Source organism: Scylla paramamosain, chromosome 5, assembly GCF_035594125.1.
Source record: "Scylla paramamosain isolate STU-SP2022 chromosome 5, ASM3559412v1, whole genome shotgun sequence".
Lineage (NCBI taxonomy): Eukaryota > Metazoa > Arthropoda > Malacostraca > Decapoda > Portunidae > Scylla > Scylla paramamosain.
In genome coordinates this window covers 5,116,692-5,134,191 of record NC_087155.1, presented here as the reverse complement: position 1 = coordinate 5,134,191, position 17,500 = coordinate 5,116,692, and the positions used below count along the sequence as shown (strand labels likewise).

Here is a 17,500-nt window from a genome sequence, read left to right as displayed (position 1 = left end):
TTCTCTGTTGGGCTCCTGCGATCACAATCTCATATCTGTATCTTATCCTATCACTCCAATCCCTCGTCAGGATCCCCTTAAGCGAAGGTGCCTCTGTCGTTTTGCATCCGCTGGTTGGGGGGACCTGAGGATGTATTTTGCTGATTTTCCTTGGAATGACTACTGCTTCCGTGTCACAGACCCGTCTTTGTGTGCCGAGCACATAACAGAGGTGATAGTGTCTGGTATGGAGGCATACATTCCTCACTCTTTTTCTCGACCTAAACCTTCCAAACCTTGGTTTAACAGAGCTTGTTCTCGTGCTATACATGATAAAGAGGTGGCCCACAAAAGGTACTTAAGCTTTCCATCACCAGAATCTCATGCACTTTATATTTCTGTCCGGAACCATGCCAAGTCTGTTCTCCAACTAGCTAAAAACTCCTTCATTAACAGAAAGTGTCAAAATCTTTCAAGATCTAACTCCCCTTGTGACTTCTGGCAACTAGCCAAAAATATCTCCAATAACTTTGCTTCTTCTTTCCCTCCTTTACTTCAACCAGATAGAACCATTGCTATCACATCTATTTCTAAAGCTGAACTCCTCGCTCAAAACTTTGCTAAAAACTCTACCTTGGACGATTCAGGGCTTGTTCCTCCCTCTCCTCCACCCTCTGACTACTTCATGCTACCTATTAAAATTCTTCGCACTGATGTTTTCCATGCCCTCGCTGGCCTAAACCCTTGGAAGGCTTATGGATCTGATGGGGTCCCTCCTATTGTTCTCTGAAACTGTGCCTCCGTGCTTGCACCTTGCCTAGTCAAACTCTTTCAACTCATCTGTCATCATCTACCTTTCCTTCTTGCTGGAAGTTTGTCTACATTCAACCTGTTCCTAAAAAGGGTGACCGTTCTAATCCCTCAAACTACCGTCTATTGCTTTAATTTCCTGCCTATCTAAAGCTTCTGAATCTATCCTCAACAGGAAGATTCTTAAACATCTATCACTTCACAACCTTCTATCTGATCGCCAGTATAGGTTCCATGAATGCCGCTCTACTGGTGATTTTCTGGCTTTCCTTACTGAGTCTTGGTCATCCTCTTTTAGAGATTTTGGTGAAACTTTTGCTGTTGCCTTGGACATATCAAAAGCTTTTGATAGAGTCTGGCATAAAGCTTTGATTTCAAAACTTCCCTCCTACAGCTTCTATCCTTCTTTCTGTAACTTCATCTCAAGTTTCTGACCGTTCTATTGCTGCTGTGGTAGACGGTCACTGTTCTTCTCTTAAATCTATTAACAGTGGGTTCCTCAGTGGTGTCCTGTCACCCACTCTTCTTATTATCCATCAATGATCTTCTAAACCAAACTTCTTGTCCTATCCACTCCTACGCTGATGATACCACCCTGCACTTTTCCACGTCTTTTCATAGACATCCAACCCTTCAGGAAGTAAACATATCACGCAGGGAAGCCACAGAACGCCTGATTTCTGATCTTTCTAAAATTTCTGATTGGGGCAGAGAAAATTTGATATTGTTCAGTGCGTCAAAAACTCAATTGATAGATAGAAGACTGACTGTCTTCTATCTATCAACTCGAAACAACCTTCCAGACAACTAACCCCTCTTCTTCAGTGACACTCAACTGTCTCCCTCTTCTACATTGAACATCCTCGGTATGTCCTTTACTTATTCTGAACTGGAAACTTCACATCTCATTTCTAGCTAAAACAGCATCTATAAAGTTAGGCGTTCTGAGACGTCTCCGCCAGTTTTTCTCACCCCCCCAGCTGCTAACTCTGTACAAGGGCCTTATCCGTCCATTTATGGAGTATGTTTCACATGTCTGGGGAGGGGGATTCCACTCATACCGCTCTTCTAGACAGGGTGGAATCAAAAGCTTTTCGTCTCATCAACTCCTCTCCTCTAACTGACTGTCTTCAGCCTCTCTCTCATCGCCGCAGTGTTGCATCTCTAGCTGTCTTCTACCGCTATTTTCATGTTAATTGCTCTTCTGACCTTGCTAACTGCATGCCTCTCCTCCTTCGGTGGCCTCGCTGCACAAGACATTCTTCTTTCTCTCACCCCTATTCTGTCCATCTCTCTAATGCAAGAGTTAACCAGTGTTCTCAGTCACTCATCCTTTTCTCTGGTAAACTCTGGAACTCCTGTCTGCTTTTGTATTTCCACCTTTCTATGACTTGAATTCCTTCAAGAGCGAGGTTTCAAGGCACTTATCCATCAATTTTTGATGACCGCTTTGGAAACTTTTCTGGGAATGGCATCTCAGTGGGCTTTTTTTTTTTTTATTGGATTTTTGTTGCCCTTGGCCAGTGCCCCTCCTACATAAAAAAAATAAATAAAATAAATAAATAAATAAATAAATAAATATTAAAAAATAAATAAATAAATAAATAAATAAATAAATAAAAAAAAAAAAATATATATATATATATATATATATATATATATATATATATATATATATATATATATATATATATATATATATATATATATATATATATATATATATATATATATATATATATATATATATATATATATATATATATATATATATATATATATATATATATATATATATATATATATATATATATATATATAAATAAATAAATATTAAAAATAAATAAATAAATAAATAAATATATATATATATTTATATATATATATATATATATATATATATATATATATATATATATATATATATATATATATATATATATATATATATATATATATATATATATATATATATATATATATATATATATATATATATATATATATATATATATATATATATATATATATATATATATATATATATATATATATATATATATATATATATATATATATATATATATATATATATATATATATATATATATATATATATATATATATATATATATATATATATATATATATATATATATATATATATATATATATATATATATATATATATATATATATATATATATATATATATATATATATATATATATGATCAGAAAAGCCTAATGAAGAGGACCGTTTAATGGAATAAGCTGAATGGTTAGAGGTTTCGCAAATTTCAAGCTTGTTAAGCACATCTCTAAGGCAGTCTAGTTCTGGCATGATGCTGTATCAGTTTTTCTTCGTTAGTGTTTCTTAAAAGTGTGGTCTATAGACCCCTGATAGTCCGTGGAACGTTCCAAGGTATCGCCTCGAACGACTTATATCGTCTACAAATACGACCTAACTAGGGGTTCTGTTTGCCTACTCAAAGAAAAGGGTAAGGGTGTGACATCATTGGTTTGGCAGTCAGCTGACTACCACTGTTACTCTCAAATGTCATTGGTTGCTGGCTGTGGTGTGTTGTCATTAACACTTAACCACTGCAATATTGTTGTGCTATAAGTATGTTTTCTACATTTAGCAAATACAATACTCTGTCATTTGATAACCGTTTTCTGTGAAGATTCTGGATTGTATAAATAAATGTTCAACATATGAGAATAATTGATAACATCCAGGCTTCGCTGCCGCTGTGAGTTCACTCGAGGTCCGCCATGCACTTGAGGTCCCCATTCCATTGGTCATGTTTGAACAGCTTACTAGACGTACGATTCGATGATGATGAATTCAGTAGATGATATATTCGACTCATGCTTTCTTCGGATGGTTTGACTACTCAGAGATATTATTTTCGAACCTAACGTAAATAACCTGAGGAGTCAAACCGTCCCAAGAAAACATGTGCTGAACATGTCATCTACCGAATTTATCACCAGAGCAGCAAGGAGATGCTCACTCCCTGACAACAGAGCGCAAATGGGGCATCGAATCGTATGTTTGCCACGCTGTCCAGCATGCGCATAGGGAGGGGAGAAGCCAAGTGCAGAGTGAACCTCGAGTGAACTCACACCGTCAGGGCAGTCTTTACAAAGTAGTCTATCGCACATTAAAAGCTCAATTTCTTACACGATAAAGCAAAAACTATCATGTTTAGAGTTTATTTATTTACTTCCTAGAATGACCTGAATTATCACGACCGAAACTCACGTGACACCCTCCATATATATATATATATATATATATATATATATATATATATATATATATATATATATATATATATATATATATATATATATATATATATATATATATATATATATATATATATATATATATATATATATATATATATATATATATATATATATATATATATATATATCACTAATGGTAAAATACCAAGAAAAAACCTGAGGATATACAATGTAGTCATAAAACCAATAGTGTTATACGGATATGAAGCATGGATTTTAACAAAAGAAAGAAAAAAGAAAATTAGAAGTTTTGAAAAAACAGTGCGCTGGAACCCACATCCAATTTTGAACATACTCCTAAAAATTTTCCTTTCATGCAACTTTTTTTCTGTAATTATGGGAAATTGAAAGTGTTATTAACAATATAAATTAGGAAATTACATCCCACTCATCCTGCACACACACACACACACACACACACACACACACACACACACACACACACACACACACACACACACACACACACACACACACACACACACACACATATATATATATATATATATATATATATATATATATATATATATATATATATATATATATATATATATATATATATATATATATATATATATATATATATATATATATATATATATATATGAGAATTCCGAGATAGAGAAGTGACGAAACTGTACCTCATAGTAGGCGAGGAAGCCCTTGGCTCCGGTGTAGTTACCGGGCAACCCGCCGCCTTCCCATTTCTTTACCGGCGCCCTCAGGCCATTTGTGTTGGGGCTTCCAAGTGTGTACGTCCTCCCGTAAAATGGAACACCAACGATCAGTTTATCCTTTGGGCAGCCTAGGTTGACCCATAACTGCAAGCCGTCATTCTGAAGAGAAAGTAAGTAGAAGCTGCTATGACATAGCAAAGAAAGATAAATTTTATGCTTATAGGACCAAAAGTGGCTATTTATTCTAAAGCTTCTGTATTAATTATTAATACATAATTAAATTAATTAAATAATCAATTAATTAGTTTAATTAATAATTAATCAAATAATTAATTAATTAATTTAATTAATAATCAATTAATTAATTAATTAATTATAAATACAGGTTCTGAAATTAAATGAAATTATAAGTAATTAAAATGCATTGTGCTTTTAAAAAGCAAGTACACCCGTATATAGGTTGATGTGATTACTTGAGTTTTAAATATAAGCACGACATGATGGCTTGATTCTATTGAATTCCTGAAGTGCTGTTTCCATAATGATAGCAAACATCAAACTGAATGATATTTACGATTGTTTTTATGTATAGTCTTCTTTGTTACGTAACGGTAACAAGTAATAATGTAAGTACATTGTACAGTAGTAAGTTATTTTCTCAGGTGGCGGCGTAGCTGTATTTATGTATGTAGGTAAATATTTGTGGATGGATATGATGGAGCTTGCTTGATAACGCCGTTCTACGGATCATTTACTGCCATTGATAAGTAATTGATATCATCATACTACTTAAATTTTTAATAGTTTTCTCTCTTTCTCTGTGTAATGCATTTCGACATGTATCATTCTTTCCAATAAATAGGATTTCGCTTGGTTTATTGATGTACTTAGAGAGCTATGTACAATCATGAATATATTCATACATAGACTACACCAAACTTAACTGTCCACTCTCCGTTTTGCGGCCAATGTCGTTTCCCAAGTGAGTCCTAAGCGAGAAATTACTGCGCGGTATCACAGACATACTTTATCATATTTTGGTTAATATATCACTTCATATTCTACTTAGGACATTTTTCATATCGTTACACACAGTAATGATTGCTGGACCTAAACATGATTAACTGAAATTTGATGAGTTGAAGTGAAAGATCGTGTCTGAAATTATTATAACGCATTTTGTTTATTGCAGCAATTTGCAATGACTTTGCAATAATTACTAATATGAATAATCCCATTTTCTAAAACGAACTCTCCTGAATATGATATTATACTCAGATTTGTGATAAAATGTCATATAAGCGGTATATGGTCTTGTGGACGAAACTACTTTACAATCTGGCGGGGATCATAGCGCCGTGAGAGCACTCAATCAACTAACTGCCAGTCAGTCAGTCACTGTCACTAGTGCAAGCAATACATCCATCCTGTTTCTTAGCCATAAGTTTGTAAAATCTTGTGTCTGTTTATCCTTAATGTGCGTCTTATTTTTACAGTAAAGTCATAGGAAATTGTTTAATCATTATTTGTTTCGATTAGCACTGTTTGATAAAAGACCTAAAGAGAAGGGAAAAAACTTGGCCGTTAGTGGTTGAAAAAAAAAAAAAAATTGCAGTAGGACAGTACTAAAGTTTATATCTTTTCATCCTTACAGTTGTATTTCTTTACAGTGATGTTATTAGATACTGTAACATTCATAATATGTTTCAAGTTGTATTCAGTGGTATAGAAGCTAGCTCTAAAGAGAAGGTAGGTTTTGACCATTGGTGATTTGAAATTTCATGTCAGTGCTGTGTAATTCTGATAATATAAATTCAATCACCACTTGAGTATCGTGTGGCTTTAAGCAAATGAAGAAAGGAATTTATTAGGATTTATGAATTATTTGCGTGCCGCCTGCAATGCTCTACCACTTTACCCTACATCCTCCTGCGATTTAAAATTTAAATGTTTTATACAAACTGTAACACCATTTCTAACGAACTGTTTTGCAAGACACTTAATTTTTAGATAACTCAGGATCTATGTTTGCAGCTAGGTAGGTACGCATGTTTCTGTATACAGCCTATCATTAAAATAAGGACCATTAACCATGTCTTCCTTAACTAAGCAATTTTATCCCATAATTCAATATTTGTTAGTTACGTTTTTATCCTTATTATTGTTGTTATTAATATCTTCTATTATTATTATTATTATTATTATTATTATTATTATTATTATTATTATTATTATTATTATTTTCCTGTGTAGGAGAAGATCATGTAAGTGATGCCTTGGTGACTAACCTAACCGATTCCCCGATTTCTCTCAAGAACGGTGTACTTCTTGGTTCTTTTAAAGTCTGCGACAGTAGGCCCTTTCATGACTCTCCACACCTTATTGCTTGTTTCTCCTAATACAGATATTTCTCATGATACTGCTGATCTCATTTCTCAGCTTTCAGCTCATGTTAAGGTATTGGATTTCCCAACAGCAAACTCCCATCTCCTTGATTTGCTAGTCAAACACAAACCAGCTGTTGATTTACCTAATGAACCTCTTGGTGTCACAGACCGTATTGCGCATCACATTCAGTTAAAACCTGATACACGTCCTTCTTTTGTGCTTTCCTATCGTTTGCCTCACAAACAAATAGTAAATCAACAAACAGACTTCATCACGTCGATATTGAAACGGTTTATAAAATGGGAGGAGGATAACGAAATAACCCTGGAAATAAAATCACCAACAAAACACAGAGATTTCCCCATCCTGGAATTGTACCAGGTAGAAGGGATTGAAGCAGCTGCGAGGCTGCAGATGATTGTGGAATTGGTGAAACAAGTTACTTCCCATAATGAAATCCGGCTTAAAGTAGCCAAGAGTAGACTTAGCCCAGAGATAGCTATGCTGGTCCATAATGGACAACAACAGTGTGAACTTTCGTGGAGAGGACTGTGTGACTTGCTGTGTACCGAGTTTACAGTGGAAGACAATATAGATGGAGCCTGGCAGGATTTGGACTCTGAACAATATGACTGGAGGGGAGAGAGCCCACAAGCTTTTTCAAATAAATTCATCTGTAAGTATGCCGTGCTAGAGACAAAATTCCCCGTTGAAGATTTCCCGAACAGGAACAAAACCATTACAAGAAAAAATATGGTGAGGATTACCTAGACAAGTAAAAGAGAAAACGGAGGGTTTCCTAGACGAAGATTACTCAGTCAAAATTTATGGAAAGGATTGAGTATCAGCGACAGTTGTTGATGGACATCAAAGTCCCAGAAATTAACCAGATTAAAAAAAGGAGCCCACAACTCTCCCTAGGTCACAGTAAGAGCAGTCACACGAGGGTAGGGATGAGGAGTTAGAAATTTTGAAACAACAAGTAGGAAACCTAACAAAAAAAAGCCTTGACCAACTACGAACCCAGACTAACTTCCCACACTTATCAAGTCACCCCGGGAAAAAAAAAAAAAAAAAAAAAGATCTAGGCACCCTGAGAGGCGTTGCCGCCACACCATTTTTTTTTTTTTTTTAATAAATAAAACAAATAAAAATAGTACTTATTGTGCCTATTGCAACAACCGCACTCATAATCTCGAACAGTGTGTTAAAGCCCTGCGACCATTGGTGGTGAACGGTAATATAAATTCCGCCCTAGTAGACACCAGCAGTTACTAGTCCATCATCAAGGAAGAAACAGCAAAAAGATAGTCAGTAAATCACTCAAGACGCCTTCCTACTATGCAGGGTGTTACAGGATCTCCCATTAAACTTATGGCATTGGGGGCAATTTCTAAGTTGGGATTTATGAGGCAGGAGTGCCTGTCATTTTTGGGTAGAGGTTGTGTGGTGAAATTAGCATTGAGTTCCCATGAAATATACTGTGAATCAACTACGGTGGAAAACGGTGGAATAATAACTCAATAAACTTTGTTTTGTGAGACAAGGTGAGCTGTCTTTCTTTCCTCCCTTTTGTTAAAACACGAGCTGCGCCTACGAATTTAATACTACGAAGAGGCATCAGTGCCTGCAAATAAAACAACAGAAACGCTACCTTATTTTGTAATGCTCGGACACGTTACCAAGTCACCAAAATAAAGATTTTCAAAGTAAGGTAAAGTAAAAGAACCTGTTTATTAAGGAAAGTTAAGAGTTAAAACTTAAAGGGGTAGCGGTACCACACGTAGTATTTCAATGTACCAGTCATCCACTTCAAGTAATTTTTCATTTGTTAGATCATTAATGTACTTGTAATGTGTTCAGTAGCATTTTGATGGCGCATCCAAATACAAGTGACATATTTGTAATTCTGTCAAAACCTTTGACATCTGCTCATCTTGTACTGCCATGTTCCCTTTGTTTTAATCATTTCTTCCATTTTCTTAGTCAAACGGAATGGTGCTTCTCATGCCACTTACCACGTTAAGAGTCTCATAGGCCCATTGGTCAAATGGCCGCTTGTAGAGGGGTGAGTGGACGTCCGCGAAACCTGCCCAGTTTCCTCGTAGATCGTAGGTCATGACGTGAACAGCATCCATAAGACTAGTAAAAAAAGAAAAAATAATAATAATGGGAGGGGGGAAACAGTGAGGGGATTAGTTTAACGGTGGAAGTCAAGGCAAACATTTGGTCATAATGCAATAGGAAAGCTGAAGAAAGAATATGGGACAATAAAATGTAGGTACTTGTAAAGAAAGGAAGAAAGGATTAAGGAACCTTAAGGGAAATAAAAAAAAAAAACATCGATTGGCAAGAAAACAACATGGTAATCAATGGAACAATGGAAAACAGAGAGGTGACAATGGAGAAGTGTGAGATTAGTGCTATATTAGATTAAAGGCAGGCATAAGCAGGCCGAGTTGGTTTTTATCACACACACACACACACACACACACACACACACACACACACACACACACCGAGAAAAGTAAATAAACTAATTAAATAACTATATATATATATATATATATATATATATATATATATATATATATATATATATATATATATATATATATATATATATATTTTTTTTTTTTTTTTTTTTTTTTTTTTTTTTTATGCGCACAACATGCAAACAAACATGCGAGACACTTACTAACACAGTTCCTGCACATGATATCCTTCTTGTAGCCGGAATTTCGCTACGGGTACTGCCATTGTGATCTCCCAATTTTTTTTTTCGTTATCGAAAGCTTGCCGCAGTTCTTTTACAAAGTCCCTGAAATGACATCATGTTGCTTTTGGGTAGGTCTATGAGGAGAAAGGTCATTCAATATATATATATATATATATATATATATATATATATATATATATATATATATATATATATATATATATATATATATATATATATATATATATATATATATATATATATATACTTTTTTTTTCTTAGTTGCTTTATGCTGCGTTAACACATAAAGGAAGATTTCTAAGGAATTTTGTGCAGTGTTAACCTAACTCCTTTATCATAGTTCTTACACGAGAAGCAACTAACTTACAAAAAATTATCCTTGTCCTTAAAAGTGCCTCCTCGATCCGCTGCTGACGGGTACTCCCAGTCGAGATCGAATCCGTCAAAACTATAGAGATTCATGTATTCTAGGAGAGAAAGATTTATTTCTTTATTTATTTATTTTATTTTTATTTGATATATATATATATATATATATATATATATATATATATATATATATATATATATATATATATATATATATATATATATATATATTAGCAAAATTAATCTTATTGATGAAAATGAAAAGCCACAACAATAAAACAGAATGAAATCAAATTCATTCCTGCAGACCGATTAAGAATATTAATTTATACACGTATGTGCAAGGACTCTGTATAGTAGGACAGTCCACTCCAATGGACGAGCTGGTCACTGCGTGAACGCAATGCCGCCAAATGGGCAGAGGGATAAAACAGTCAGCCACCGCACTGAAGAACGTGTGGAGAGAAGCGATTTGTCGACTCACGCAGTTTTTATTCGCATATATGAGTATGTTGCCAAGATTGGTATTTTATCATGCTCAGCAATGTTCTGTTTAGATAATTACAAGCGGAATAAGGATTTGTCCTTTTTTGGCCTTCTTAAGGATCCTGAGAAGAACTTTTTTTTTTAGACTCGGAAGTTCCTTATTTTGTGTGATGAATTATCATGTACCTGAGGTTAGTGTCATCGGTATTGTACTAGGCTTTCCAGGTGATAGGTTGTGTATCAACTAAATGGTTACACGTCATTGTGACCGAGCTACTCATGCACCCCCCTCCCCCCGCAAGCAAACGTTCACGAGCCTGGAATACACTGTTGATTTTTGGTGTGTGGAAGCAATTTTCAAGCTGGATTCAAGAAATGGCCATGGCCATTCCTTGACTCCAGCTCATAAGTTTTCATGTACTAAATTATGATGTGAAGATGGCTTCAATCTGTTTGCTCGCCTATCATACCAACGTTCATGTTCACTCTGCATTAATATTTTACCAATATGTTTCGGTATAGATAGGAAATTTAGGCCAAGGTATGATTTCCAGACATGTCCATCCAAATCGCTTGGTCTAGTCAATCAGGTGAGCTTGTGAATGTTGACTCCCTTATCCCTTTTGTTAAAAGCCCCAATGCCATTATACTTATGACTTATGACCCAACCTTGTGATTAAGTCTGCATGGTAATGATTAAGCAAGCAAACAATGATTGGGTTTTCTCTGTGATTTATATAACACTGAATACTGTGTCAAGAATGAATTAGATTACACGAGGCAGATACAATATTCACAATGCTGCCTATAATTTAGGGATGACATCATGACTTGTGTTATTAAGAAAATCCACAGATGAGCTTCAGATCATTTTATAGTTATACAGAAATACAATAGGGTTGAGGATGAATATGAAGACAACAAAAGACTTAGTGTTCAACAGATTTACACCAGAAGAAGAAATTAGAGTCGAGAATGAGGTCATAGAATGTGTTAGGAAAATACATCTATATAGGAGGAAAATTGTTTGAGCCCACAACATGAAAAATAAATCTATAGAAGGATAGGACTAGGACGGAGTGTCGTTGTTATGAAGCGTAATCTCCCACTCTCAATAAGAAGAAAAGTTTACAGGTAATCAGTGCATTTTACCAACACTAATATACGGCTCGGAGAGCTTGGAGCCTCATTAAAGCCTACTATTGTACAAAGAATAGATTATTTGTTAAACAGTTATGAAACTATGGTATGAGTCTTGAAAAATTTTCAAGGCGTCTTGAAAATTACTTTCATGGTTAAGCAAAGGGAGTAGTTTACTATCAGGGTACTCTGTATATCCAAGTACAGGGTCCTTACTAACATTATCATCCGTGCTTTTGCCATAAAATGTAGCGCAACAGACTAGAGTGGATGTTATGAAATTTTTCATGTGAGAAGGGCATATAGAGATATTAGATGGGGTGATATGGTACCTACAGCTTTGGTCACTAAAGGGATTACCGTTAAGTATTACACTCAGTTGCATCAGACCTTTACATAATATGTAAATCTATTATTTCTGCAGCCAAATATTGAACAGTGAAGCTAGTGAGCAAGATAACTCAAGATATTAGCTCCTAAATGGAACGGGTAATGGTAAACTTATGCGAGCGAGAGTAATATTTCCCTCGGGCCGCTGGAGACGCTACCGTCGAGAAGAGAGTAAAAATTTAACAATAAGTAGACTGTCCTAGAATACAGAGTCCTTGGTAAGTACCAATACCTATTGCACAAAATCAATTTAAGAGACCACAATACAGTATAGCAAGCTGTACAGTAGCATCAAGTCGACACACACACACACACACACACACACACACACACACACACACAGAGAGAGAGAGAGAGAGAGAGAGAGAGAGAGAGAGAGAGAGAGAGGAAAGAACAGACCAAAGATTTTAATAATTAAACAGAACTAGGTAGGTTTATGACCATAACTTAAAACATGTACTCGACCTTGGAAGCATTTCACACACACACACACACACACACACACACACACACACCCACTCCTCTCTCTCTCTCTCTCTCTCTCTCTCTCTCTCTCTCTCTCTCTCTCTCTCTCTCTCTCTCTCTCTCTCTCTCTCTCTCTCTCTCTCTCTCTTACCTACAATACTCCTAATGAGTGAGGCCCTTCTTTCAGGCACACCAGCCATCTGGGAATATTTCTTGCCGCCTTCACCCCAACCACCGATAGCCAGCATGGAATGAAGGCCAGGAATCTTACGTGCCAGATCCGTGAAGTTTCGAAATCCATTATTTACTACGTCGTTCTGTGAAATAAAACAGTTTTTGATTGACTTTATATGAAAAATTTGCAGACATTAAAACACAAATCAAATACTTTTCATCACTTGTATCTTGTAGTCATTCTCCTATGTAGTAATTCAAATAGTCCTATGTATATCCTTGTAATATGAGGATCAGAATTGCACAGCCTAATTTAGATGAGATCTGACCAGTGCCACATATAACTTCACGTAATATTACTTTGTGACTTACACTTTTAACGTTCTTAAAGATTAATCGTAAGACACGTTTTGCCTTATTTCTGGCTTATGTGCGTTATTTTCTCTGACGGAGGCGTTCGCATTGGTCTGAGTTGCTGGTGATCGCAGGCTGTTTTAATGTAACATTCCTTATCATGGAGGTATAACGGAGAAGTCATGACGTCATGAATGTGAAGCCAACACGCTATTGGTCTGCCGTCGTCCCTACTCCCTTACACCCAAAACATTACCAAATGAGCATTGAAAGAATAAGGAAATGCCGGTGTACCGCTCCTTATTTCCTTTTTTTTTTTTTTCTGTTGTTTCCAGGCCTCCCACCATATATGTGACCACAAAAAACTACAGTAGTGGTCTTGTGCCGTGCCACCAGGATTTAGACGGCAAATCATGCATACAAATCAGATCATGTTGTGTTTTTCAACTTGGATGGACTTTGGTGAGAGGTGGGAAGCTGTCTTTGGGGCGGACATATGGGTACACAAGATCATTTCCATATACATACATGTAGGTACATATACATGTCCATATATATGAAGGAGAAGAAATAAATTGTGTATCAGGTGAAAGATGGCCTGAAGGTTAATTTCCTTGGTATTACTATCCCTTGACTCTCTCTCTCTCTCTCTCTCTCTCTCTCTCTCTCTCTCTCTCTCTCTCTCTCTCTCTCTCTCTCTCTCTCTCTCTCTCTCTCTGCTATGTGATATTAGGCTTTAGAGCACTTGTCTAGAATTACGTGTGATATCATCTTACTGTACATTTAAAAGGCATCTAATGATTGAATTTTTGCATTAGTGTTTGTGCTTTGTCATGCAACAAACAATAAAAATAACTTTTTACTACCTGGAATCGTATGGTGTATTTCTTTCGAGATTGTGGTTATTTGGCATAACTGCTATTGATAATAGGTCTACATAACATATTTTGGAGACTATAATGTACTTTCCGTAACTCAAATCATCAATTCTGCCTTATTTTTTGTCTAGTATGCAAAAAACAAATGGTAAATTCGCATAGCTCAACACGGGAGATCGCCATGTTTTGGGGGCATCTGCTGATCGTAAGCTCTGCCCACAGACTCGATAAGCTTCGCCCACTGGAGCTCGTTCCAAAGAGGTTTACGTAACGTTATGGAACGTGTTTTTTGGGGTTGACGACGTCAATGAGCTCACGGAAGCTCACCTGCCGGAGAGGTAGTACGCTTCCCCCGCCTAGGGCGCGTAGTTTTGATAATCAAACATAATCCCTGACTCTCATAGACTCTGTGACCTCTCTTCTCCTCTCTCTCTCTCTCTCTCTCTCTCTCTCTCTCTCTCTCTCTCTCTCTCTCTCTCTCTCTCTCCTCTTCTTGCCTCCTTAAGATTTCATTTCTTCTATGAATAACGTCCATAACGTCTAGTACAGGATCGTCAGCGAGCTCTTCTACTAAGAATATCGCTGTGGGCGGCCATTTTTGTTAGCTTCAGCTGATCGACTGGTTATGTGAACCTCTTTGGAACGCGCCCCTGGGGACGGCGCCGGAAGGCGTCTCCTGTTATTCAAACTCCTTGCTCTGCATACGTTCCCGCAGTTCTCTGGAGATGCAAATTCTAAAGCCGCCTCCTGTGGTACATTCCTATATGCTACAAAACACTAATTCTAAGTGTTTATGCCAACAGTATCGACGTGATCTGGTGACCCACACTCTACAGAGCAGTTGTTATAAGCTAAGTACTCGCAACTAGGTTCTCAGTGTTTTCATACCTATTTCTAGTCTCCTGCTACATATTTAGTTGAAACATTTTTTCCACTGGTTTCCACAGGGACTAATGTTTTATCCGGCAAATTCCAAAAAAAATCGAGCGATTATTATTTGTGCTGCCAGGATAACGTAACGGCCGAAATCAAACCGCGACGAAAGAATCAGCTGATATCAGACACGCCGACTTCTCCAAAACACCCAAGAAAACCCAAGGCGGAAGATATGAGTTTGCAGTACTGTGCCAAACCCAAACCTGTACATGTGCTGTGGTTGATTGCATTATTATATCACAAAAGAAGAACCAGTTTGTGGTAGCGACTCAGTGAAAACATTGGAAAACACGATATAAATACACAAGCGGCAGCTCAGAGAAGACGTTGGGAGACACGGTATCAACAGACAATCTTCACTATTATCCTGCTAGGATTTAGCATCAAGATATGGTTGTTTTTCATGTGTGCCAAGATGTATAGTTTTTGTTAACTGTATAACTAAAATGGATAAAGTAAGCTCATATAGAGAGAAAAAAATATAGCATTCGTCCCAAGGTGATGATACATCCCAAACTCTAAGTAATGTGCGTAGTATTTAGCTCGTTTTGCCATATTTCTTGCTCTATGCTTGATGATGGTGCCTAAAAAGGTCTTAATATTTTATTAGCTGATTTGAGACAAATGACGCAAAGATTTTTTTTTTTTTTTTCCAGCATTCCGATTTTTTTTGTGCAAAATTGTCAGGTGGTGAATTATGCAAGTTTTCCAGATCATTGCGAACTCCCCAGTTGATCTACTTTCTGTCGTTCCCAAACTTACTGACATCGCTACTAATCCCATTATCTAGATCATTAATATAATTATATTAAAAATAATAAGTTCTTGAAATATATCCCGGAAAGACCTAAAGGCAAAATTTAAAAACAAACATCTTTTTGCAAGAAATATATAACTTATCACCAATATTTTATTGTTTAATCTTTTCTTTCTTTGTATAAAGGAATTATTTACATGTAAGTCCGCCGTGATATATTCTTACCAGTAATGTTGATTGGCTGCTCCTAGATAAATTATTGAATATTATAAGTTTTCCCAGATTCATTATTATATTGCATTAAATTATGCAAAACCCTTTCATTCTTTACTAAACCCAATATTGATTATTAAAATACAGTCTTTGCCAGTTTGGTTGAGAATAATGAAAAATAGGAGTTGAGGATAATGGAAAATAGGGGTAATGTGTTTATCAAAGTTCTCGGTCCTGGTGTCGTGTCCGTGAGTGTCCGGCTGTACGGAGTTGTCCGAGCTTTGTCAAAAGACGGACAACTACATACAGCGATCCACAGCTGTACACACAGCTACATACATAGCTGGTCGCCTATCCGTGGATGTCCGGCCAATATTTTGAAGCACAGGGAGGCATACTGTTTCTTTTTTTTTTTTTTTTTTTCATAAGAAAACCGTTCATAAATCCAATACACCGCTATATTTTGAAAAAAAAAAAATGTACACGTCGTTATACTGTGTAAAAAGTGTAGTCAGGAATCATTAAATAACCTTTATGCAATGATCAAAATTACATTACACAATGACATAGGTTTGTTCACTTGGTTTGATGATAGAAAAGCTCATACTGTAAAAATCTTCCCTAAATTAGGCCAGTCTTCAGCGTAAATCTTCAGCTATGTTGACATTCGGACGCCTACGGATAGCTTTGTTTTATCATTAAGTCTTTGTTTGTATACAATCACTTCTGAGCATGCGCAGTTCGCGGGAGGACGACTGCATAGAGCCGGACACTCACGGACACGACACCGGTGCTGTGTTCCTAGCTGTCCGCTCTTTATTTACAAACGAAAGCTTCACTGCTGTGAAAATTTTATAGGTTCTATTTCATCCTTATACTTGGCTAATCTTTAAACAAAGTCTTTAGCCATGTTGATGATAACATGTTGTGCTTCTTGCTGTCCTCTTTCACGCGGCTGTCCGCCCGCAAACTGCCGTGCTCAGAACCATGTTTAAAATAAAGGCGTGTTGATAAACGTATTTGTCCACTGCTGTCCACAACAACATGGCTGAAGATTTGGTTAAAATATTAGGCAAATATAGGGATGAAATAGACCCTGTAAAGTGTTTACACCAGCCCGGCTATCTTTTGTAAACAAAAAGCGGATAGCTAAGAGCACGACATCGGGCTCAGACGAGACTTTTCGCCAAAACAATGGCACTAAAAATGTTCAGTGAACAAGCATATTGTAACTCTCACCTGTCACATAACGATGACATCTCTATATCTTGTTCAAGAGGCTTAGGTGACGTACCTAGTCGAATGATTTACTCAAGTCCAGCAGGGCCCATAGTCACGAAGCGGTACTAGCGAGTCTTATCTAAGAAACGTGTCATAGCTAGGACAAGATGGTGCAATCTTGTCATAAACTGCGAGCATCT

At 36.3% G+C, this 17,500-nt stretch overlaps 1 protein-coding gene across 2 annotated transcripts in view; it reads right to left on the bottom strand.

The window, feature by feature from the left end:
- Positions 1 to 17,500, bottom strand: part of LOC135100449 (endochitinase-like) — a 37,493-nt gene that overhangs the window by 12,894 nt on the left and 7,099 nt on the right. For both annotated transcript variants that reach the window (XM_064003351.1, XM_064003350.1), the window contains 5 exons: positions 12,919 to 13,084; positions 10,285 to 10,384; positions 9,876 to 9,998; positions 9,196 to 9,319; positions 4,754 to 4,948 (listed from right to left, as the gene is read on the bottom strand). In XM_064003351.1, coding sequence (XP_063859421.1) covers positions 4,754 to 4,948; positions 9,196 to 9,319; positions 9,876 to 9,998; positions 10,285 to 10,384; positions 12,919 to 13,015 — 639 coding nt within the window. In that variant the 5' untranslated portion in view covers positions 13,016 to 13,084. The remainder of the gene's footprint in view (positions 1 to 4,753; positions 4,949 to 9,195; positions 9,320 to 9,875; positions 9,999 to 10,284; positions 10,385 to 12,918; positions 13,085 to 17,500) is intronic.